Source organism: Hakea prostrata, chromosome 10 (genome assembly GCF_041222555.1).
Source record: "Hakea prostrata isolate BN-2017 chromosome 10, UWA_Hpros_2, whole genome shotgun sequence".
NCBI classification, from domain to species: domain Eukaryota; kingdom Viridiplantae; phylum Streptophyta; class Magnoliopsida; order Proteales; family Proteaceae; genus Hakea; species Hakea prostrata.
Window position 1 is genome coordinate 48,066,857 of NC_142609.1, and position 26,420 is coordinate 48,093,276.

General features: G+C 37.6%; 3 protein-coding genes across 3 annotated transcripts; 1 reads left to right on the top strand and 2 right to left on the bottom strand.

Annotated features, from left to right (window-relative positions):
• Positions 1-719: 719 nt before the first annotated feature.
• Positions 720-2,890, bottom strand: LOC149003591 (pentatricopeptide repeat-containing protein At2g22410, mitochondrial-like). The gene is given in 2 exon segments (XM_089138844.1): positions 720-1,814; positions 1,816-2,890. Coding segments are annotated over 2 exon segments (2,013 nt in total). The 5' UTR covers positions 2,734-2,890.
• A 2,115-nt stretch (positions 2,891-5,005) lies between these two features.
• LOC149003592 (ADP/ATP translocase, mitochondrial-like) lies at positions 5,006-8,416 on the bottom strand. The gene is made up of 4 exons (XM_089137301.1): positions 8,308-8,416; positions 6,223-6,736; positions 5,767-6,141; positions 5,006-5,606 (listed from the first exon to the last, which is right to left on the bottom strand). The coding sequence occupies exons 2-4, from the start codon at positions 6,721-6,723 to the stop codon at positions 5,310-5,312; spliced, it is 1,173 nt and encodes a 390-aa protein (XP_088993427.1). The 5' UTR covers positions 6,724-6,736; positions 8,308-8,416; the 3' UTR covers positions 5,006-5,309.
• A 4,659-nt stretch (positions 8,417-13,075) lies between these two features.
• Positions 13,076-25,003, top strand: OEP80 (outer envelope protein of 80 kDa). The gene is made up of 16 exons (XM_089136318.1): positions 13,076-13,816; positions 14,495-14,588; positions 15,151-15,233; positions 15,355-15,452; positions 15,546-15,615; positions 17,734-17,827; positions 18,667-18,748; positions 18,836-18,871; positions 20,051-20,204; positions 20,303-20,443; positions 20,709-20,779; positions 20,894-20,972; positions 21,083-21,198; positions 21,389-21,536; positions 23,566-23,635; positions 23,923-25,003. Exons 1-16 carry the CDS (start codon positions 13,256-13,258, stop codon positions 24,075-24,077), a joined length of 2,052 nt encoding a protein of 683 aa, XP_088992444.1. The 5' UTR covers positions 13,076-13,255; the 3' UTR covers positions 24,078-25,003.
• Positions 25,004-26,420: the final 1,417 nt, after the last annotated feature.

Here is a 26,420-nt window from a genome sequence, read left to right on the forward strand (position 1 = left end):
ACTTCCCCCTCAACCCTGTGAGAAAAGAATTTCATTTTCAACCATGGTACCACAGTGGATTGATTTCATTTTCAAGACATTGGATTCTCTGTGGTTGGTTCCTAGGGTGTCTTGTACAGATATAAAATCGAGCCATTTGGGGGTGGGGGTGGGGGAAGATGTTGAATCTCCTGAAAGTCCACTGTAAAGTAGCTTTGAATACTGTGTAATGTAACATTCATTTCTTTCACAGTTTTGTACACAGAGATCACCCTCATTCATTATTCATTGGAAGGTACCTGACAAAACCAAACAACCGAAAGAAGTAATTACCAAATCTCAATAGGGTCACATTCTTTCTTCCATAGAACTAGTAAAAAGCTGGTCAAAACTCAAAGGAAATCAACCACACAAGAGAACTTAGAACAATCTGAAGAATCCAACTCTTGGAGCCGATCTTCTAAACTGATTTTCTCTGTTATACTTCAACTCACAATCCTAATTCACCTGTATCTTGCATGTAGAGTATGTGACTCATTGACCAGCCAGCACAAAAAGCCAAAACCAACAAACAGCAATTAGGCAATTCGAAGGTCTTAAAGACGGTTGCTCCACTGCTTTGACTCTGTGTTTCCAGATTAACACAAACTACTTTACCAGTAAGTATCTACAAGTTACTTACCATGTGAACCATTTACTAACATGGGCGATGAAAAGATCAAACTGCCTATTGACTCCATTCACCAAATATAAGAAATATAATCATCAAATTCCGATTGCCTTGTTAATTGTATCAAACATTCATTAATTTCCTGGGTTTTTGGATGTGATTTGTCTCTTACAATGAATTCATAAATATTACCATCTACCTCAATCGAACTACAACCTGGAGTCTTCTCAACCCCTCTCTCCCTCATCATCAGTCTTACTTTTCCAGCTTCCTCAAACATGTTGGCATCAAGATACATATTTGCTAGTAACACATATATGCCACTGTCAGCAGGCTCCAATTCAAGAAGTTTGAATGCTGCTTGTTCTCCCATTGCAACATTACCATGGGTCTTGCACGCAAAGAACAGTGCCCCCCATATAACAGCATCAGGCTCCATGGGCATACTCTTGATTAGTTCTTCCGCTTCAGACAACAAGCCAGCTCTTCCCAAAAGGTCCACCATGCAGGAATAGTGCTTAAGCTTTGGGGAAAGGTCGAATTTTGAGGTCATTTCAATGAAAAACCGGCGACCCTCTTCAACTAATCCAGCATGACAACAAGCCGATAAGACCCCTAGAAAGGTCACTTCATCTGGCATCAATCCTGTTTCAATCATCTCCAAGAAGTGGGATATTGCATCATGGGCATGCCCGTGAAGGGCCAAAGCACCTATAATTGCCGTCCACGTTAAAGCATTTCTCCCAGAGATCTCCGTAAACACCTGCAGGGCTTTTGAAATGTTCCCACACTTGGCATACATGTCAACTAGAGCAGTACCTAGGGAAACATTGATAGAAATTTTGTGCTTGTCAATATAGTGATGAATCCATATCCCCACATCAAGTGCTCCAAGTTGTGAGCATGCAGACAACAAACTAACCATAGTCACTTCATCAGGCTTCACGTCCAAAGCTTGCATTTCATGAAATAAAGCTAAAGCATCCTTTCCACGTCTGCATTGCACATAACCAGAAATCATGGCATTCCAAGGCACAACATCTTTCTCTGGCATTTCATCAAAAAGTTTCCAAGCAGCATCCACTAAGCCAAACTTTGCACACCCAGCAACCATCGTGGTCCATGACACCATGGTCTTATTTGTCATCTTGTAAAATATATCGTCGGGCGGGCTCAAGCCTCCCACATTTCACATACATGTCCATGAGTGCATTACCAAGTGGTGCTGTTAATTTTAATCCACTTTCTTTTATAAAACGATGAAACTCACTTCCACTATTCAGATCTTCCAATTGAGCACAAGAGGAAACCACCCCAATCATTGTGACCTCATCAGGCTTAACGTTCTCTGCCTCCATTTCACGGTAAAGCTTGAGAGCTTCATTGGGTCGCCCACTTCTGACATACCCATTAATCATTGAATTCCACGAAACCAAATCTCTAATAGGATTTTCATCAAACAACAGGCGTGCAGCTCCTAGTTCTCCACAACTTACAAGCATATGAAGAACTGCATTATGTACAAATATGTCGGAATCCAGACCCAAGTGCAAGATATTCCCAAGAATCTCTTTGCCCATCCAAATCGAAGACAAACGAGCACAAGCTTTGAGTAAAAACGGATAAGTATAGTTATCAGGCCTTGAGCCTCCTCTCTGTAACATCTGCTTATACATTAGAATTGCCTCTTGAGGCATCTCGCTCTCCGAGTAGCCTCTAATGGCTATATTCCATGAAAAGACATTTGGGCATTCGACGCTTTCCAGAATTCTTCTACAGTAGTCAAGACTACCGGATTCAGAAATCGCACAGAACGCGACCAATCGACTCATAGCAAGCCTATCTGCAACTAACCCAGTTACGATAATTTGAGCTTGAATTTGCTTCAACTGGTACATGGATTTGCATTTCTCCAGTAGAGACAGAAGGGGATGTGTTAAAACGAAGGTGTGGCTTGTGTTCCAACTGGGTTTTTCTTTGTGTGGGTGAGGAAGGCGAGTATGAAGAAGAGAAATGAAGTGGGTTGAGAAAGGTTTTGGAATGCAAATCAAAGACTTATGATCGATGAGAAAGCGAATGATCATCTAGTTTCCTCTCTGTAGGATGTAAAACAAAAGAACAGGGGATCCCAAGCGTAAGTTCAGATTGTTTCTCTCTATTACAAAGTTCGTGGGGATCCCAAACCAAAGAAGTCTGATTGCCAAGCTCTTGTAAATGCAGTTCGTTTTAAGTTCAGTCTGCTCAGATTGTTTTCTCACTATTAGATACTTAAGAGTTTGAAGTCAAAAACTTGGGATTCCCACTTAGTAAGGAATGCAGTCCCCGTTGTCAAGAGGTTCACCCCCAACCCACTTACATTAGGGTTCCAGATCCTCCACCTCTGTGCAGGGCTTGCTTCAATGGAATCCGCATCATCAGCACTTTGTAGTCCCTATTAGATACTTGGCTTGGGAACCCCAAGTTGGTGGCCCCACCTCTGAAAAATATTTACAAAAAAAAAAACTCCCATCACCCACCCTTGAGCCCCCTGGTTTTTGTTGTGGTAATCCGGGAGCACTTTCGCAGATCCGGACTCGCTTCAATGCTGCCCTGTCCATGTTACCAACCAACCAATCCTACCCGAACGTAGAGGATTTGCATACTACGCATTCCTTGACTACATTCTATTTTTTTGGTAGAACCTTGACTATGTTTTTGGGGCCTTAGGGGCATAAACATAATACAACTTATTGCCGAATTTTGTCTGGTTCGATGGTAACTGGAAGCTTTTAAGGGTCGAAACCGAAACGGGCCGAATATCGCTCGGCGATATATTGCCGAATCGACCAATATATTGGCAAAATTTGAATTTTTTGCTATATTTTGACGATTTCTCACGATTCTATAGCGGAATCTTCAAAGTCAATAGACAATCTTACTAATTTTGTCTCAATAATTCAAGCCTCAAAATGTAATGTGCCAAATATGCTTAGGGAGGAGATCTACATAGAATAATTTTTAGAAATAATTCAAATTAGGAAAATATTTTTGTAGCAAAATCTTCAAGATCAATGAATAATCTTGCCAATTATGTTTTCGTGATTTAGTACTGCCAAATGTGGTTAGAAAAGAGCATAACATGAAAGAATTTGTGGAAACAATTTAAATTGTGAAGGTATTTTATAATAGAATTTTTAAGGTCAACTGGTAATATTTTCAATTATGTCCAAATGATTTAAACTTTAGAATGTAACATGTTGAATGTGATTAGGAAGGAAAATTTACATGGAATAATTTATAGAAAATAATTCAAATTTACCATAGATTGGACCCAAAATGACCTAAAATATCTCCGAAATGGGGGGTCAAAATCTGGCCATATTTCGCCGGCTAGCCGAAACTTAGCACATTGCCTGGGGATAGCTTTCTGCAGATAATTAAATATAAGACAAAATAATTTGCCCTAACCCTAATAGTATTTAAATGCTTCACTTTGTAGTGTGTGAGGTGTTAACCTTTTTTGTCAATCAAGCAGCCTCCACGTTTTTGTGTGACACCATCAAACAAAAACGATGACTTCCCTTGATGTTATGATTTCAATCGAGACATATCAGAGCAAAAACATCAAACGACCATACTGGAACTCGACCTATCAACTCTCTTCGGAGACAAATTGGGCAACAAAAGCATGAACAGTGAACCAATAGTACCAACGACCCAAATTACCTTTTTTTTCTTTCTGCAATTGAAAGTATTATATAGAAGGGGAAGCATACCATAAGAAACGTCAAACTTATGCCCTTTCATATAGGTCATTACTTCAATGGAATTATATTTTGCATGTTTCAAAATTCAGTTTTTCTCAATAACATATATTACCTCCCAATATTATAATTAAAAGACTTCTTAGTGCAAAATTCCAACAGATAAAAATATTCGACATGAACGGACCACGATAGCAACTCATGTATCCCAAAACCTGGAGAGATAACCCGCAGGGATAAATAAACCAAACCTCTAATCAAGAGACCAAACTCAATCCATATGCTTGAGAACATGAAATTTAGATCCTCTCCACGACTAACCGTCCCTCCATTCTTCCACCCTCGCAGTTGGACAAACACAGGCCTGCCATATACCATGGGCAAGCCAAAGGAGAGGGTGGGGGAATAAGAGGACAAGCTGCTCGGGTGAAGAGTATGTAGAGTCACACCAACGCCTGCCCTCTTGATCTTCTAGTTCAACAACAACCCCCCCCCCCCCCCCCCCCAAGGCCCCAACAAAAGAAAAAAAGATCATGCTAAAGCTCTACAATGTAGATAACATTCCAGTAAAAGCTACCAGTAAACCACATACTGCTCCAATGGAAACAAAAACTAAATAAATCTACCAGTATTAATAAAAATAAACCGCAGTTACAAATAACTTTCCGAAAATCAAGAAATGCTCGGAGACATTCCTTGCAACTTCTCCGATGAGTATCAAGTTTATGGCAACAAAAAGAATCCAACCGAAATCGTTTGGGAGAAACTCCCGCTCAATCTCTTCCTCTAAAAACTACATTATTAATATTCCATAAAAAGCAAAAACTTGGCTGAGCAAAATGTCATCAGGATCTCCATTAATTAAGTTTTTCATCAACATAGCCAAAAGGTATATGGTATTCAGGAATACCATACAATTAGCCGCCGCCAGATCCGTATTTCTTTCCGAAAACGATGACCTGCAGCTTGTCATAACCAGCAAGCACACCAGCACCTGCAACTGCACGGAGAATGTTTGCTCCTGCACCCTTGAACAAGGATTTGGGTCCCTCGTTCTTCAAAATCTGTCCAAATGCATCAAAAGAGCTCTTGTACTTCACAGCTTCACCAGATGTCATCATCATTCTTCTGCGAACAGTATCAATAGGGTAGGATGCAAGCCCAGCACCATTTGTAATAACCCAACCCAATGCAAAACTAGCAAAGAAACTATCCTGTAATCAAGAAGACCATTTTAGTCAGCACAGGCAGCAGGCTATATGTATCTTAAACATGAAGTAGTAGTTCATATCCAACCATATATTTTTATCATCATCACCTAAATATAATAAAATTTTCCCTTGATCTATACGAGACAATCTAGAACCAACTAACCTCCAATTGTCCAGTGAGAACGACTGGCTTCAGAGAATCATACAATCCAAAGTAAAGACCACGGTAAACAATGATCCCAACACATGAGATGTTGAATCCACGGTAAAGCCCAGCAATACCATCAGACTTGAGTGTCTTTCTGTAGACGTCAATCAAACCATTAAATTGTCTCTCTCCACCACCTTTCTTTGCAGCCTTGTTATCATTAGCCAGACGAGTTCTAGCATAATCCAGGGAATAGACAAATAGCAGGGATGAGGCACCAGCCATACCACCGGAAGCCAAGTTCCCAGCGAACCATGTCCAGTACCCATCCTTTTCTTTCTTGAAATTGAACATCCTCTTGAAGTAGTCCTTGAAAGCAAAGTTCAAGGCCTGCAGAAAACTTGGGTCGTTAAAAATGCAACCATTTTCAGTTAAAATAGTCACCAGTAATACAATAGAAACATATCAAACCTGTGTGGGGAAGTAACGGATGACATTTGCTGTGTTCCCTCTCCACAGTGACATTATCCCTTCATCTTTCATTGTTCGGGAAAAACAGTCCCCAATACCCTTGTAGGGCTCAGACAGCCTACCAGCCTTGAGCATTTCATCCTGGTTCTGAATCAAAAGCTTAACACGCTCAATTGGTGCAGCAGCGGTCTTGGATACAGCTGCAGATACTCCACCCATAAGGAAATCGATAGCAAAGTTGGTAAAGTTTCTCTCCTTGGGGGCCTGGACAAAGATTGGTGAAGCAGCAGAGCTGACCATGGACAGATCCACGGTTGATTGCATCATTGGTTGCTGCAATTCAACGCTGCTATAGTTACCAGATGCAAAACGCCTCTGATACATGGCTGGCCGTGAGAAACCCCCCTGGCATGCTTGTGCATTATGGGCAAGACTCGAACCAAGATTTAGCTGTCCAGTGACTTTCTGGAGGACCGTTGGGTGCTGAGGCTGATCAGCCATGATATCTTCCAAACTGAGAATTCAACAAACATGAAACACAGCAGGTAAGGGAAAGTTGAATTTCAAAAAGTTAAAAAGTTCGGTAAATGCTTTCATCAAGAGATGTTTAAGGTCAAAAGGATAATGAACAAATCCAAAGCTTGACACGTGTAGGTATTGGAAGCAATTTATAAATGTTCTGCAAAAGGGGTAAAGGACAATAAACACAGAGCAAAACATAGGTTCCAGGTTAATTGCATAAAATTAAAAAGAACCATGTAAATAAAAATATCATTTAAAAAAACCCAAAAAGATGTACATTAAGATAAACATTGAAAGATGTATCATTCTTCATTAATGCAATGCATAAGATGAAAACAAACAATGAAGGGGTAACGAAAAGAAAAGGATTGTATGGGAAATTCCAAAAAACAAGGAGAACCTAAAATTGGACAACTTTAAAGCCACAACCAATCAATCTGGAATGTTCAATACAAAATGTTAACTTCAGAATACGCTAACCAGTTTGGGACTGAAATTAGGATAACCAGTTTGGGACTGAAATTAGGATCCTCTATACACTAAAAGTTGTCGTTGAGAGACCTCCAATGAGAGGAGCCAAATCAGTGAACCAGATGAATTTCAACAACAACAACAAAAATAAAAACAAAAACAAAAAAAGAAAAACAGAAAGAATATAACGTTATAAACATAAAGAACTTTAAACAAAAAGGGACCAAAAGTTCAACAACATAGACTTCAGAGTTCTTGAGAAAACTCTGTTGTAGACCTGCAATCATTAAATTAGATCCAACAATCCAAAGGGCAGCCAAATCCAAGAACAAACCACTGAAAATATTTGAAAACTAGCCTGGTTTAGGAATCCAAGTAATAGAATTCATCTTGTATGACAAATCCACCCAGCACATCCCATTTGTACAGACCCCGTTAATACATATATGGTATTGAGAACTTTGTAACAGATGAACACAAGAAAGTAAACATAGATGAGTAAGTAGAGAAAATCGATTAAGGAAAAGGAAACATAATTCATCCTGATGACTTGTAGATTAGCTTCAAAGTACAGACAAATACTGATAGACAGAGAAGACATCAGAATTCAGATCTACAAAAATCCCAGCAGAACCATCTTAAATGCATCATTGAATAGAGATGGAAGAATACAAAGAACACAGATCTAGATCATAAAAAGGCAAAAATCATATTTCTTTTCTTCGTTCAAATAAAAGAGTTTGATCTACACCTACCGACCTGCCAATAGATCTACTCAACGAAATACTTCTGCTAAAACCCTGAAAAAACAAAAGACTCAACAATGGGGGAAAACGATAGCATCAACTCTAGAAATAATACAAAACAAGAAAAAAAAGAAAGAAAAAAATCCGCCTTTCTAGATAAGCAATGAAGAAGAATTTAAGATGAAAGCACAAATGTCGAGATTTCAACAAACAAAACAGAAGCATCGATCAATTCGACTTGAAAACAAGATCCACCACCTAAACTCAGATCAGATCTTCCGGGGAAAAAAAATTGAATAATGGTTAAACTTAGCAAACAGAGAGCCAAAATCGCTGCGGCGCATACCTTCCAGCAGCAGATCTCCTTCACGCTCCGCCTCTCTTTTCGAAGAAAGGAGAGGAGAAAGAGGAGCACAAACGAATATGGAGGCAGAAGACGAGAGGAAGAGAGGATCGAAGAGAGTGCCTTTAAGGGCTGACTCCACAACGAGTATTTATATCGAGAAACTCGTTGCTACTTCGAGAACTGTGGTTTTAAATTACTCCTAACACGCTACCGTCGGATTTGCATACGATCAATTTTGATCGTGAGGACGAGATTGCAATACTGATATTTCTTTGATTATTTACCAGAAGAAAAGTTGGAACACCAATCGAACGGTTAGGAAAATGGGACCGAAAAAGCTGGAGAAATTCTCGTTTAATCGGCAGGCCCAAGATTATAGGTGGCGCCAGATGTTATAATGGTGGGCCCTCGTATATCGGACAGCTAGGGTTGGTCAATGACTAGTTCTTCGATTGGCTACAGGGAATTCCTGGACGGCGCGTGGTTAGAAAATGACCTACGGAAAGGTAATCTTAAATTTCTATAGCATTGGAGGCAATTTTAAATATTGGGCCCCGCACGCTATGGAATCTTCGTTACATGTTACTGACCGTTACTTTGGATGGTTGTTTACAAAAATGCCCTCTCGATTCCTTTTAATGCACATCTGAAGCTTTACCATGATTTAGAATGAGAAACGATTTAATTTTTTTTATTGTTTTTAACATATTTTGGGTTTTACTGTTACGATCGTGGAACCGGTCTTCACTATTCTCCATCAATTGGGGAAAACGGTTGAGTCACAAGGTTTGACCAAATGACTAAACCAAGTTAGCCGGTTTAAAGTTGGGTCGGTCCATTATAGTTCAATTATTCTGAACCCAATGTAGACCAATCATCAATTATTGGATCGTCCGACCTAATAGGCAGAGTTATGTACTCCCCTCGCGTTTCTTTGCTTACACACTAAGGGTGAAACCCACCCGTGTTACTGAATCATATAAGGAACCTACATGGGTCTTACGTGAGCCACACCCTTATTGTATGGCTGATAAAGGGAGTACGTGCCTTTTCTTTGACTGAAAGATGATCCAAACTCTCAACTATTTATTTGTGTATTCAGTTTATGAGCCCCACGGGCTCACATCCTCTACAATTCCCTGTAGGAACTAAATCTAATAAATTATTAAAATTAAGCCTCAACCGAAGATGAGAGACGAAATTGGTGGATATTTTAGAAATTTATAGAGTTTAGTTCTTAGTTGGGTTTTAATTTTAACCATTGGATAATTAATTGCCACGTATTGCAATCCTATATAGGAATTACAGGAAATTATAGAAGAACGTCAGTTTGCACACACCTCGATTACATCCTTAGGGGGAAACTTTGCTATTCACAAGGGTTGAGCCCATGACCTTTCCACTGAGACCAACCCTGCATTAGCAAAACAATATATTTTTTATTTTTTTTTTTTTTGTTGGTTTTAAGACTAATCAGCTAATTGTCAATTTGAGTGGGTCAGTCTAAAGTCGACTTGGTCCAACCGGTTGAACCGAACAAACCACCAAGGTTCTTCTCACTTATATGTTCTAATCTTTTTGGATTTGTTTTAGTTGCAAAAGTAGTGGAACATCACATGCATTCTGCTTGTGTGGAGTCAATTTTAAGAATCACACATTCAGACTTTTAAAAGTAATGCATCTATATTGTTTTTAGGTGCATGAAATGAGTTCTTCATGTGATATCATGTGGTATGTATATATATATATATATATATATATATATATATATTCTAGTTACATTTGTTTATTGAGTGGAAAGGAAAGTAAGGAATGAACAGTATAGGCATGAGAGCAAGGTTAGTTTTTTTTCTTCTTTTTATTGGAACTGAGGTTCATCCGGGCCAGCTTGCGCGCACCACAATTTACTTCCACGGTTAGTTTATAACTACATAAAACACTCCTTTACCTCTCACAGGGTTTCTTGCACATAAAATACTCTAATGCATGTAGAAGGCTTGTAGTCAAGAGGAGTACAAGCATTAGGTTTAAGAAAGATATAACCAATAAGGTAGCAAGTATCGATAATTTTTTAATTAAAGGTCAACAAAATTATATGATTCTATCCATGAATACTGGAGGGGACAAATTTGTCATTTGTTTAGGGAAGTAGTTAAAATAAGAAAAAATTATTAAATTATTATGTTCTTCATCTTTGCATCAACCATGCCATTTGCTTGTCGTGACATACTTTACAATAGCACAGTGAGCTTTGGTCCCAATCCGCTTGCTATCTTATGGAATTGCCTAACTTATAACTCCAAATGGTGTAATAGGTATTGTCTTTTCTCTTTTAATCGATGTCAAATGACATTAATTGGTTTGTATTTCAACCTTAGAGTATGCATTTCTTACTTGAGATTTCTCCCAGTATTCATGACAACGACAAAATCTATAGAAATATACAAATTAAAAAACCATACATTTTAGAAAAAAAGAAAGAAAAAAAAAATGCGCGACACACAAATTGTTGGTGGTTTCATTAGTTGCAAATGTTTATTGAACTATAGTTATTCAATGCATTTGTCAAATTAAAGATAGTATAAAATATAAACTAAATATAATACTATAGTTTTACCCAAAATAAGTAGTGTAACTAACCTGAATAAGATTCAAATATTTTTTTTTTTGGTTGGCCCACTGAGTGGTTTAGCCCCTATTTGACATAGACAAGTTTATTACTGTAAAATATTTGTTAGTAGAGATTCCACTGTTTTCTTCTCTATACATACATGGAGCATGCCATACTTTTAGAAAGTTGCAGAGGAAATAAATAATAAATAAGTAAAAAAAATGAATAAAGAGCATTCCAGTGAAACAATGCATTTCTTGCCGAATGCTCTCTTGAATGCATCTGAAATATTTGAGCAGCCCACTACATAAAAAAGGGAATGGATGAAGTGAAAGATGTTTTATGATGATATCTAGTTCTTTCAAATTCATATTTCAAGTTTGAGAGGAAGGAAGTAGATTATCTTTATCTCTTTTTTCAGTTATGCCAAATTGATCATCGTTTAAATTCAATTTCGGTGCAAGTATACTCAAAGGTTTTATTTTCAATTTTCTTTGCCCTTTAAAATTATATTTTCAAATGATTTAGGGCTTGTTTGATTACTTGAGTCTAACGACTTCAAATATATAGAGTTATTGTTCATAAAATTAACTGTTTGGTTAACCTGAATCTGTAGTTTAGATAGTTTTGTTAATGTGATTTTGTGAGTGCGAAAATGTTTGGTGCTTTCATATTAGTAGATTTCATCTCATACCCATAAATCTACATATTCACGTTTTTAGTATCAAGAGGTGAATCCTTCGATTTCGTGAATTCAATAATTCACATAACCAAATAGATATCAATTTTCCATTTATGAATTTAGAGATTTCAAAAGTTTGGATTCATGTAATCCAGACAAGCCCTTATTGGTGATTTTCATGAATAAATGAGAGAGTTATATTTTCTCAAACTTACACTCTGAGACCTTACATCTAACAACAAACCATCATACAATAAGTTGGATTCATGAATGCGATATTTATACCCGTTTAGTTGTGAAATTAGTTGGATTCATGAAATCTAGAGTTTCATATTTTTACACTAAAAACTTGAATTTATAGATCTATGGGTATGCACCATTATTATAAAAGTGCTAAACATTTGCGCATTCACAAAAATCACGTCGATCAAATAGTTTTTCATGATGAATTCATAGATTTCATAACATGTATTTAGGTTAACCAAACAATTAATTTTATGAATTATAACTCCATAGATTTGAAATCTACATACTCATGTAACCAAATAGACCCTAAACATATGTGCACAAGCTATCATTTGCAGATGAAGATTTATGACGATCAATAAATTAAAATTGAGTGTGATACGGAAGCACAAAAAAGGTGTAAACACAAATCGTTGATATTTATTATTTGGTTCGTCTGAATCAACATGGAAAGTATCATGAGAATGAGGATGTATAAGAAGTTTGGATTCTCTCAATTTAGCTTGTTCATACAGCCATACATCTATACTCATATGAGTGTAGGGTCATCCATGCAAGGCCTGCTCTGACACGACGGCCTGCCCTGACATGAGTTTAGGATTTAGGGGCAGACTTTGTATAGATGGTTCCTACATTCACATGAGTGTGGGTGTATGGTTGTACAAACAACCGGGTGGAGAGATGATCTAGACTCATGCATGTCTTCATCGTATCTTGAATTATTTATTTACAAAAAAGGAAAAAGTAAAACTTTTAGCACCAACTTGTGAGTTACCTTTGGTGATGTTAATGCTATCATTTGAGTTATTCAATTTACCAATTAGACCCTCCATTACTAATACGGTCAATCTTAATTATTTTTTAATTTTATATTTTTCAATATTATCCCTACATCTTAAGTTTAAAAACACTACTTATAAAAAATATTTTCAAAACATTGTGAGAGGAAAAAGTTGTAGATGGTAAAGGAAGATGAAGAAGCAAGTCAAGTGTAAGTTTTTTCATTCAAGATTATTCTTATCATTTAGAAAAGTTTAACTAGTTTACATCAACATTTAACTTGAATTTATTAATAACAGGGGGTATCATTGATAAATTTTATCATATGGAGGATCTGATTGATAAGTTGAATAACTTGAGAAGTGACATTAATTTTAGGTAACTCAAGGGCTGGTCTGAAAATTCTCCGGAAAAATGTCTGTTTGAAACCTTACCCGGGCGCGTTCGCTGCGCTTCCCTGCGCTCGGTTGCATTCCTTCTCCTAAAAGCTTCGCACTGCAGCGAGTCAGATACACTGTGAAAATGGCGGTTGACTAGGGTTTTTCTGAGTAGGAAGGGCCATCAGAAGCTCAAGGTAGTGAATTCTTCTGCTTCCAATTCGTCCATTGAGACCTCAAATCTATTCGGTTATGGCAAAGAACGATGGAGTTAGGTTCGTTTCTTGTTCTACCAGAATTTCTCCTTACAAATTCCACTTTCCTTTCCCTCTGCAACCTAAGCTCCCCTTCTGCTGTCAAACACTCTCATCAAATTTAATTAAAACTGGAGAAACTATCACTGGCTTCATATCATCAATCACAAACCGGGGAAAATTTGCCCCTTTCCCAACTAAATCATCTCTACTTTGTTCATCTTCTCTAGCTCTGGTTCGATCCGAGGAAGCGAATCCGAACCCATTGGAAAGTAGAGAACCTCAGCAGAAGGCTCATTTACCGAGTCGACATGGAAGAGAAGATGAGGAGAGGGTTTTGATTAGTGAGGTTTTAATCCGAAACAAGGACGGCGAGGAGCTGGAGAGGAAAGACCTTGAAGCAGAAGCAGCAACGGCGCTAAAGGCCTGTCGCCCTAACTCGGCCTTGACGGTGCGAGAGGTCCAAGAAGATGTTCATCGCATTATTGACAGTGGGTACTTTTGTTCTTGCATGCCCGTGGCCGTGGATACCAGAGATGGAATACGGTTGATTTTTCAGGTACATTTGCGTTGAAGTTTCACAATGTAGGATTTAAAATCCAACTGATCAACAGTTCGGGAATGATGAACTAATCTCTACTATTGATGAATTAATCGGTTAAGCAATATATATTCTATGCTTTAGTTAAAAGAGAAAAATACACTGGTTTGCGCGTATGGGCGAGGACGGCCACGAAATTGTGAGGGAAATAGTACTGTTTCACAATTATTTGGAACTTGATATTTCCTGGCCCTGTATCCCTCTCCAATACATTAATGCAGAATGCCTGAAAATTGAAACCATTTTTGAGATCGCCCTTTTCATTCTGTGGTGACAAAGGGATCGTACATCTGAGTTTTCTTTTCCTTGGAGGTCTGGATAAAGCTGCCACACTTGATCTTAACCTCCTCCTGAACCCAGTAAAAAGTTTAACTAGCTGCACCAAGTTGACAAGTTATGAACTTCCCAAAATTTGCCTAAATGTACATTCAGCAGAAAAAAGACAAATCTGTTCTTGCATTAGTCGTTGTCATCATCATCATCATCATTATTATCATTACGATGATGTTTTGAGGTGGAGTAGTTGTGGATTAGATAAGTTGTCATCAAACAATTTCCTAACTTGTTCTCATGTCTGATTGTTTATTCTATTTTAAATGTCATAAGTATTTCTTAATTGTTTTGTTGTGGTACAAGGTAGAACCAAATCAGGAGTTCCAAGGATTGATATGTGAAGGTGCTAATGTTCTTCCATCAAAATTTTTGGAAAATGCATTCCGTGATGGATACGGTAGGTTTTCTTTATATCATTGTACATCAATGCATAAAAGTATTTGTGTCAAAATGTTCCTTTGTGGGTTAACATAAAAAAGTTTCTCCTGAGTGGGTCACCAATTTTGAGCCATATAGAAGGCTAATTATTACCCTTGAGTGGAGAAAGGGCTAAATGGGTTGCTATAATTTGTTTTGTTGATCCAGTGAATTGGATTTTCACCCTTGTATTTTTAGCCGCTAAACATTTTATGCATAAGTGGGTTATTTAGCCTTTGTAAAGGTTCTATTCTGGCATGCTATATCACCTGCATACTGCAGAGGTTTCAGCTTGGATATACGAATTCCAAATCTTGTGTTCTCATTTGTTATGCTTATATGATTGATGTCCAGGTAATATAGCTGTCATGTGGTTGATTTCTATTTGAACCGAAACTTGTTATGTGAAATAGGGTGACATTGACTATATGCTCATCCATTTAGTAAAACTTCTTGAAACGATCCACTCGTACATGTAAAAAACTCATCTATGTGAAAATAATTGGCCTTCTTTGAACTAACCTTTGGGTTAAGTTGTGCAGGAAAAGTTGTTAATATCCGGCGGTTGGATGAAGTGATAAATTCCATCAATGATTGGTACATGGATCGTGGCCTATTTGGCTTGGTTTGTTCTTTGCTTGCCATAATATTATTTTGAGAATTGATTTCAAAGAAAAAGCAGATCTGATCTCTTTTAGCTGCACCTTGTCCTTGAGTTAAATTTTTTTTGGTAATTCTTATCGCAGGTCTCAGATGTTGAGATTCTTTCAGGTGGAATTATACGGTTACAGGTTTCAGAAGCTGAGGTCAACAACATTGCCATACATTTCCTTGACAGGAGGACGTGAGTACAATGCCCCTTAAGGTTGCTTTATCTGTGATGCTATTTAATTTTCTGTTTGGATTATTGTTGTTATTGCTTTTCTGTGATCTTCAGTGGTGAGCCAACGAATGGGAAGACAAAGGCTGAAACTATTCTCAGGCAGCTAACAACCAAGAAGGGACAGGTGTGTAGTATGAACTGGTTGTGTTTAGTACTTGCAAAATAGATTGTAAGTTTCTTGATAAGTTAAGACAGTTTTTCTTTCCTTTGTAAATGTTGTTTGTAGCATAAGTATGAAAATGAATCCTGACAGCAATGATGATGGTAGATGATGGTTATTAGTTGATAAGAAGAGCATTCCAGTGCACAAGGCTACTGCTACTGCAGGGTCTCGAGGGGCAAATGTACATAGCCTTTCCTTGGCTTTGTGGAGAGGCTGTTTCTGTATAATTGCTTCTAGTCATTGAGAAAAATTTGTTTCTGTTATGTTGTCTATGTTTGTGTGATATCATCTTAATGCTTGAGGTGTATGCATGAGCTCATGCTGTTAGGTACACAATTTTTGTCTTCTCACTAAAGAATTGATCAAAGAGAAAACAGAATTTCAGAGAAGTTATAAAAGATTAAAATATGCAGTTGATGAAAGGGGGGAGAAAGAAAAAAGGATGTAACCATCTTGTTTTAGGGAAGGATTAGGGAAATGATGCAAAGAAGTGAAATATTTATTTGGGATAAAGTTATGCAACTTTTGGTGCATCCATGGTGCAAACTGGGTTCAGTTTGCTGTGTTCCACATGGACCATCATTGAGAGTTGAGACTGGCAAGCTGCCCTATTTTGAACTTCTTTATATTATATGAGATGTTAGGGTTACTTCCTAGAAGCTATTAGTCTCTATTACTTTTCGAAAAAGAAAGTTATTTTGACCTCTTTATTTTCTCATATTTGAGAAACCCTTGGCATCTCCCAGAATATTCTCACATCCTTGGGCTTTTCCTACCTCTTACTATTACATTCTTCTTCCCCTCTATTTCACATATTCTCTCTGCCTTCTCTTCTGTGAAAGTATGTGGTACATTTCTTCCTCTACCATATAGGTTATTCTATTTCTTTTGCTATGATTCCAAGTGCTAATTTTTTGTTCTGTTCCAAAAAAATCCAGTTCTGGATAAACTGTAAATCCCTTACCTGTCTGTACATACCTATCCCAATTTTTGATCCCTTGCTAGATCATGATTCTCCAATTGAAATCCTAAATTGCTTTATTTTATTGTATGGGTTTATGTGGGGATTTGTGAGGTGAATCCCTTTACTTCCTCAACCAAATAAATTCCTTTTTAGTCATCATCCAAATTTCATGTCACATGAATTGTCTTATAATCTGCGTCTGTGAAGTATAGGAAAGTGAAAGGAGCTCCACAAACTCATCTCAGTGTTGTTTACTCTTGAATAATAGGCCACCATTGAAAACCAAGACTTGCCCTGGAACTCTGTGTGTTTTCATATATGATCCAATGACTGTGGTCAATCTAGCTAACTCTTTCAACCTATCTACATAAACCCAATTATTTCTTTCCTTGACACACCATGGGTAACATCATTTTGGGATCACATCCCAAACGATAAAAGCTATCTTATTGAGTGGGCTACTCTTTTCTGAGAACAGTTAGGTACATGTCTTATTAGGATATAATACTTTCCTATTCTCATGTAAAATCTACCTTTAAACTGGCGGATATGATATGATAGTAAGGCTAGCCAGAAATCATTCAGGCCATGTAATTGTTGAGAAATCACCTAAGCGACAGGGCACTCAGTGAGGTCCAAGAAGACAAATCACCTACAGTGCATAGGTGCCTAGAGATGAAATCTGCTGGTCGTTCCCTTGCTGCCATGACAGAGTGATCAGCGACACTAATCTGAAACTGACCTTGTAGTCAAGTTGGTTTTGGGAACAACAGTTCATCACTTACAGTGGGAGTGAAACCTCAGGAGATGGATGCCCAACTCTAGATCGTTGGAGTTGATTTGGAAAGTTATTTGCTTTGACGTCTCCTTGAGGCTCCAGTTGTTGCTCCATCCTGCTGTTGAAGACACCCCAAGGGATAGGCTCATTGTTGTTTCCTGGGGTTTACTTTCTACTTTTCAGTCTTCTTCTCAAAGGCTGGTCTCCCCCTTTCTCTCTCCCCTTTGTATATTCTCTCTTCCTCTCTTCTCCTGTGGGGCTTTTGCTAATGATTGTTTCTTCATCCAAAAAAAAATTGAATCAATAAAGATTTTATGGTTATGTTCTCGGTATGCAGGTATACAGCTTGCTTCAAGGGAGAAGAGATGTAGAAACTGTGCTGACAATGGGAATCATGGAAGACGTTAGCATTATTCCCCAGCCTGCTGGAGGTGATTTAGATTGTCTGTTCTTTTTTTACTGAATAAATAATTTTGTAAAGTTGTAGCTCTATTTTTCACTCACCTTTTTCATTCTTAGAGATGGTAAACTTGGTCAAACTGTGTTGCTTGAATCAAATGAGAATACTATACCATTTTAGTGATTCTTCTTGTTGAATATTTTTTTTGGTTCCATTTATAAGTTTTCCAGTTATCTTTTTAATGTGTTGTAAATTGTAACTTGTATCCCTTTCAGTCCTAGGAAAAGTGTTTATTTAGTTGATCATATCTATTAATGCTTTTTATCAATATAAACATCTTCTTATCATTTGTTTATATTTCCTGTTCATTGCTGCTGGCTAGCTAGTGTATCCTCCATAGATTTAATGCTGAACCCCTGCTTTCATGCTGGTGCTTCATTTAAATTGGGCATTCCTTTATGATTCTGTGATGGAATATTTTATTTTCTGAGATGATTCGTCTTTAAATTCTTATGCATGGAAGCATGTCAGATCAGTTGGTAGTGTTATCATGGTCTTCCTATGTTGTTAGCCATTGAGGTATACTTCTGTTTACTACGATTCTGCATGCCGAGTTATGAGTTAATGCAGTATGCAGGCTTAAGCTCTTTTCATTTATGTCATCTTTTGGTATGTTTAAAACTCAGATCCTTTGTTCTTCCTTCTGTTGGTTATAGCACTACTGTACAACTATCTTATTAGAAGGATTCTTTGTGCAATTGTATCAATGTACACTTGATTTAAGCATTCATACTGGTTCCAGTGCTTTTCATATTTACCTTCCGTCGTTTTTGTGTTTTGAAAAATTATATCCTTGTTGCAACCTTGTAGATACTGGTAAAGTAGATTTGGTAATGAAAGTTGTTGAGCGTCCTAGTGGAGGTTTCTCAGCTGGTGGTGGAATTTCAAGTGGGTAAGGGATGTTTATCCTGTGGGTGTCTTTTACTCATTTAGTTGTGCTGCTCTGATATTTTGGTATTTTGGCACTTGGACTTTGCAGGATAACAAGTGGACCTTTATCAGGGCTAATTGGAAGGTAAAGAGAGTTTAGTTCCAAAATTTCTCGAATCGTATGAATGCAGTATACCATCTTCATCTTATGCTTATGTGTTTTATCCTGATCTTAGCGCCCACCATCCACAATATTGTACAAGGCTCGGTCCCCCATCCAGATGTCTGGCAGCCAGCATCCCCATTCCACTGTGTTTTCTTTTTGAATCCCTGTATCCATTAAATGATTCTTGACCTAGAATTCAAGAAACTCTATAAGAACCCAAACCAGCCAGCAAGATCCTTTCAAATTTCAACCGCCCTCACAGACTTTAACTTTGATCCAAACCTTCAATTCTGACAATCAAACCCTATATATTGGGATTCTTGATTTGAATCCCTGATTCCAAACCCTAAAATAAAAATTTCTATATTTTGAAAGTTTACCATTAGAATTCAACCGGACTTGGTCCGCGTCTCCTAGGCTTACAAACCAGGTTCTGTTGAAATTTCAGGCCAACAGGGAACTTTAGTCCCCCAAACCATCTCAAGGAATTTCCCCTTTTTCTCCCCATTTCATGAATTGACATATTTCGTGTTGAAGCCTAAACCTAATCACCTTGGAGTATTACCTAACCTACCCAAGTGATATCAATGGGCAATTTTACATAAGATCATCCCAGACTTCAGTCTTAAAGTCAAACTTCTCATAAGTCCTAGCTGTACCTAATCAAACCTAACCCTTTTGGCCTGGAGCTGGACCTAATACTTGATCTTGGTTTGGCCTGAGCAAGCCAATCTTAAGTTTTTGGCTCTGGTCTGCATCATTTGAGTGTGTGAGTGTGATTAGGAGTTATCTTTTTGAGTCAATTTAGGAATTTGAGTATTTTATGTATGTTATAAGTTATAACTCCATCCTTAGAGATCAATTGAGTAAAGAATGTTAGTTTTCTCTTAAAAGTTTTGGTGCTATTGACTGTAGAGTGCATATGGGATTGTATCCCAAACCTCTTATTTCTCTTGTGAAAGATAATCTGTAAAAAAAAATAGTTGGCTGCTATTCAATGTGTTTTTATGAATGAAACGCTAGAACAATGGTCCTTTTACAGGGTTTTTTTTTTCCTTCTTTTTCCGTGGTTCCTGTGATAGTGTCACACTTTTAAATGTCTGGCCTGATAAAGCTTTTCTGATCTGCTGCCATACTCATGTTGAATTTCAACTGCAGCTTTGCTTATTCCCATAGGAATGTTTTTGGGAGAAACCAGAAACTTAACATTTCTTTGGAAAGGGGACAAATTGACTCAATATTTCGCATAAATTATACAGACCCATGGATTGAAGGAGATGATAAGCGTACATCTAGATCAATCATGATTCAGGTGACTTACAATTCCTGTTCATGTCAAAATCATCATTAGATACATGTTTGTCTAACCTTGAGTTTCCTCTCCCGTTGTTCTTGTTTCATTGAATTTAGAACTCAAGAACTCCTGGAACATTAGTTCACGGTAACCAAACTGATGGCAATAATGTGACCATCGGCCGAGTGACGGCTGGTATTGAATTCAGTCGACCTTTAAGACCAAAATGGAGTGGAACAGCTGGAATCATTTTTCAGGTATTTGAGAAAACATTTCTCTTTCTATTTCAATGGTGAATAAGCATTCTCAACTCATGTCGATCTTGTCAACATATTATGGTGAGGGTAGATTATGGGCCTTCAAGCCCATAAACTAGCCAAATGATTGGGGCTGGAAAATTCCAGATGAGCAGGATGCAATTATAATTGTGAAAATAGAAGCAGTTCTTTTAAAAGAGAAGGCTATCCTCCTTTCAGTTCTTTATATTGTTGGCTCCAGTGTATTGATACTAAATTTTCTCAGCATGCTGGTGCTCGCGATGAGAAGGGGACTCCCATTATTAAGGATTGCTATGGGAGCCCACTAACTGCAAGGTATTATCCCTCACAGCAATTTATAGAGTACTCTTTATTTTAGTTATTATGCTTGTGATCTGCTATAATTATATCAGTTCTGGTAATTTGTTTTCTGTAAAACAATTTTTCCAGCGGCAATGCTCATGATGAAATGCTTCTTGCTAAGTTTGAGAGTGTCTACACTGGTTCGGGTGACCATGGGTCTTCAATGGTTACTTTTTCAGCTTGTCTTTCCTAGTTGCTTTGTGCATTTCAAACTAATATAGCAATACTTGGTTCGTCTGTCACTTGATTGTCATTGCTATTCATTTCTCTATGCAGTTTGTGTTTAACATGGAACAAGGACTTCCTGTCTTGCCTGAGTGGCTATATTTTAACCGGGTGAATGCCCGTGCCAGGAGGGGTGTAGATATTGGTCCTGCTCGACTTCTTTTGAGGTATGACATTCTACCTGTGTTTTATTCTTGTGTGCTTGAATAGCGAGAGCATCACTCTCATGATTGAGTGATGGTTTTGTGGTGATTTATAAGTGTCTAAAATTCAAAACCAAAATGAGGTGATGCTTTTGCTATTATGCCTGGGTTATTTATTGTGTTGTGATCGATTTTGTTGGTTGTTGGTATTTAGTTTGTCTGGTGGTCATGTGGTGGGTCACTTCTCTCCCCATGAAGCATTTGCAATTGGTGGAACAAATAGTGTTAGAGGTTATGAAGAAGGTGCTGTCGGCTCTGGTCGGTCATATGTTGTTGGCTGTGGAGAGATTTCTTTTCCTCTGGTAGGTCTTGAGCAGCATTCATTCCGTACATGCATTTTGATTTGCTTTATCGTTTCTATTTTTTTAGTTGTAAATATATTCAAAATCCTTGTCTATTCTGGATATTGGATGGCTAGAGTAGTGGTTTCTAATGAGATAAGTTGTAAGTCTAAGTAGTTTTGTTTTATAAATGAGCATCTTAAGAAATTTATGTCTTGTAATTGCCTGTGGGTCTGCGAACTGAGCTTACCTTACACACTATAGAATGTTACGTGGACATTTTCCTTCAGATTTATCCTTTTATATCAAACACCTGCCTTTTCTTTTATTTTTATTTTTATAGCAACGTTTGTTCGTTCTTCAAGGTAATTTATCCATATCTGCTGATACTCTTTACATTTCATTGTTGCATTATATAATATGTAGAAGTTCATTGAATGACCCCTTGGTCCTCTAATATTTGAAGACTAATGGTCTTTATAGTGGTTGATAATATGCTGACTTAGTTCCTATCTTTTATTTCCTTTTATGTTCTCCACCTAGCTCTAATATATACTATTTTCACTGGTCTCCTGATTAAAAATTGTATATACATTCTACCAAAAAGGAAAAAATGAAAACAAAAAAGAAAAGCATGGGGCATGGGCTTCTGTACTCTTGTTTGAAAAGCACTGTATGTCTCTATTGCTTGAACATGGGGAAGAAAGAGAATTTCTGATTTCTTGCTCAGACCCTAACCGGCGTTGAATAATTTGGATTAAAAATAGGATTTTAATGCATATATAGTTGGTCAATTATAACCTTTTCTTCTGGCAATTTGAGTGCATTCATTTGACGTTGGAGTTTTCACTAGATGTAGGGAGTTGAGAAGACAGAAACTGGGAGACAGAAGAAAAGAGGAGGAATCAAAGGTTTATTCTAGAAGTGAAAAATTGGAGGATAGGACAATGACAAAAATTGAGTTTGGATCTGTTGTTGGTTGATGGCCTGAATCGTGACAGGCAGCGGTTTCTTTGCCTTGATGGAGGGGTTTGGTTTTGTTGGAGGAAGGAAAAATGGATTTTTGATCCAATATATAATTCTCAATCAAGTAGTTCTTTTTAATAATAAACGAGGTAAAGTATATTAATGTATATCAAGGGGGATATGAAATCATCCAGGTCCCACCTTTCACCATGGATGTGATTTCATAGCACCTTTTGATTCATTTAATATTAATATTTAAGGTTAGATCAGCCTATTTCTTTGAACTTGGTCTCTTATTGTTATCTTTTAATTAGGTGAATGCTACAGTGTGTAATGTTGCTAAAAAATTAATGAGATAACAGTCTTAGTATTTCCTTAGAGATCTTCAAACAACTAATGTTAGAGTACACCTGAACATAACAGTTAGTAGTCAATGCGTTCTGGGATTTTCACTTCTGCATCATGGAAGAAGGTAGGTTTGTTACAAAATTATTCATTGTTAGATACCTCTTCCATATTGAATACTTGTTATTTGAGGGTTGGCTAGTGATTGAAAGGAAAATAAATGAAGTGAGATGTGACATAGATTATTTGGAAGCAGTTCATCACCTGCTCAACTGAGTCTTTTGTCCATAGTGTCTTGTGGGCAATGTGGGGAAAACAGGGCATTTATTAGAATAAGCATGGGATCACTGTAATATTGTAAGCTGTCTTGCAGATTTTATAAGATCTGACTAAAAGTGAACAAAGCTGATTTGGATGCTTAAGTTTGAACGTAAGTAATTGTGATTCTTTAGTTACAGCGTTGTCTGATGAGGAACTTTGGTCGAATGCTGATACCCTATGAATGCCCATCAGAGTAATGGTGGAGCATCCACTTGTCCTGTTTCTAAATTCAGATAAGACTATTTCATGATCTTTTAAACCTTTGGAGAAGTTTGGAGGGGAGGGGGAGTTACAAGTTTGCCGTATGACATTTTAACTTTTCTGCTGATAAATGATGTGATCCATAGCTCCTACAGGTTCTGACAAAGAGTGGAGCATTCATGTTTTTGCTTATTGGTTTTCTCCTCTGCTTTTGCAGTTTGGGCCTGTTGAAGGTGCAATTTTTGGTGACTATGGAAGTGATCTGGGATCAGGCCCCACGGTGCCTGGTATGTTTTCTGCCAACTGTTTAGCTGGTGTAGTCCATCTGATGAGAATTTTTTTTTCGGTTGGGTGGGTGGGGGGGGGGGGGGGGGTTGTGTTGAGAATTCAGACCAATCAAAGTTATGGCTATTGAATATCCAAATGCAGATAAAAGAAATGGTGACGTGAAATGTTTCATGTGATTTCCAACTAAACCAGTGGTCGCATGTGTTCCACACCCCTCTTATGAAAAATTTCCAATGAAGGGTCATTGTGTGATCTTTTTCCCCTTTTTTTGTTGTTATTTTATCAGGTGACCCTGCTGGAGCAAGGTTAAAACCTGGAAGTGGCTATGGTTATGGGTTTGGTATCCGTGTGGACTCGCCGTTGGGTCCTTTACGACTGGAATATGCCTTCAATGATAGGCTAGCAAAGAGGTTCCATTTTGGAGTTGGCCATCGGAACTGAAGGGTGCCTGAGTTTTACATGAGATACCAGCTTTTTAGGCTGTTCATAATTCTTTTCAAAAATTTTCCCCCCTTCCTCATGTATTTTAGATCCTTTTGCATCTCCTTTAATCTAGGGAAAGCTTGGTTATGTGTGTGAGGTTCTTTCAATTGGCAATGGAAGCTTATTGTCTTCTTGACTATAGCAGATGGTGTTTCACCAACATTGAAAGTGTCATTGGGTTTTCATCCTTTCTATCAGATGTAGCATAATTAGTAGTTGCTCCTTTAACTACCAGTAATGGTAGGATTACATCTTAATTGGGGTCTTGTGTATTTTAACCCAGATCTGTGATCATGTCATATTGAACCGATTTGCATTTCTGCTGAGTGCAAGTAAATGTCACTTCTAACTGGAAACTCATATGCCCAAGTTGTGCTCAGATGTTATGTTGAAGCTAGTAGTAGAAGAAATGGCTAAAAAATTTGATGCCACCGGTTTTGCATTAAAATGTGAAATGTTCCCAAGTTCCTGTAATGCAGCGTACCAGGTCTGCAACTATGGTCAAAGAAAGAGCACGAATTAGTTTTAACGTGGAAATGTTGCCAATTAATAGCTTTCAGTGTTAGATTTTTGGAAAAAACAACAGAGGTGTTTTTGAAGGGCTTTTTGTTTTTTTATTTTTTTTAGGGTAAAGATTCACCACATTTAGCTAATGGAGGGTTGGTAGGATGGTTAGGAACCTGACTTCTTAGCGGAGAAGTTGTGGGTTCAACCCTTGCTGGCGGTATATGTAATGTCCTCATTCCCAATTTCCTTGTATGCAAGTACCAAAAAAAAAAAAAGAAAAAGAAAGAAAGAAAGAAGAAAAAGTAGTCTTGAAACTCCATAGAGGCCTATACCAATTTGATATAGGCTTCAGAAGTAACTTGCAAATGAGATACCCTAAGGATTTTGCCAAAATCAATCCATTTGTAACTCCATAACTGCTGCTGATGCTCCTTCATTCCCTACACATTGGGCAGCTAAAAAAGTCTCTTGTGAGTCCTATAGAATGCAACCTCTACCACCATATCCAATCTTTGAGTCCCAAGACCCATCAATGAACAGCTGAAACATATCTGAGTCCCAAGACCCATCGGTGAACGGCTGAAACATATCGACGGCATCATCCATTGTCTTCACTTGAATGGTTTGTCTTTCTTCCCTGTGAGAAATATTTCCACAACATTCTTGAATCTCTACACATAAGGCATTGAAAGTAGTAAAAGTATGCATAATGGTTGGATTCATCCCTTTAAAAAGAATTCAGTTCCTGATTTTTAGATGTACTACATCAAAGAGCTCCAAATTTGATCCAAATGTTCTACATTTCTATAATCATGAAATCTAAATGATATCAAGCTTATTTAATCACAAAGAGAGTCACCATGAAAATCAAAAACATGAAGTCTTAGGGGGATATCTTCCAGCATTCTTTTGCATGGACACAATAAAATAATGCATGCCCAACATTCTTAATAGACATAAGGCACAAAGGGGTGTGAGAGCTTCTTCTTCGGAATAAAGAATTTCCAATTGCAAGAGCCTCATAAAATGTTTTCCATAAGAAGTGTTTCACTTTAGGCAGAGTGGGAATTATCCAAATTCTTTTCCAATAAAAAGAAGGCAATGAAGAAGAGATGTTACCTTGTGAGTCAGCCATTGCCATACATTGATATTTAGCAGACTTAACTTTGAAAGTCCTCTATTTTGATTTACACACACACCTAAGAATCAGGTGTGTATTGGGGGGAAGTATAGGAATGGTCACTATATTGCATTTTAAACGTAAAGAGGGTACCCATTGGTCCTTGTAAATTTTAGTGTGCAATTTAGTGCCCACTTGTTTTAGAAGGCCTTGTCTAAGAATCTCTCTATCAGTTAACACACTTCTCCAAGCCCAAAAACAGTTGGGGGGGGGGGGGGAGCATCAACCTTCAAGAGGGACTTTCCTTTCAGGTATTTCACTAACATTATTTGGGTCCATAGGGAATCAGGATTTTGTTAATAGTCTCCAAATTTGTTTGGCTAGCAATTTTTCCACGAGAATTGTCAGTGTTTAGGTCATAAAGAGACAAAGAAACAAGTCATAACATAAACAAGGAGTGCAAATGCCAAAGCTTTGATGAGAATTTCTTTTTCCCCCCATAGATATGAACTTACCTTCTAACCTGCCAACTTAAAGTTTAGTCCATCCATAACAAAAGAAAAAGTTTGTACATTAAACTTGCTTATGAAGGAGAGGAGACCTAAATAAGTACGACGGGATTGAACATTTTTTAAATCCAAAGCCACCACATCAATTGTATTGTTGGAGGGGGT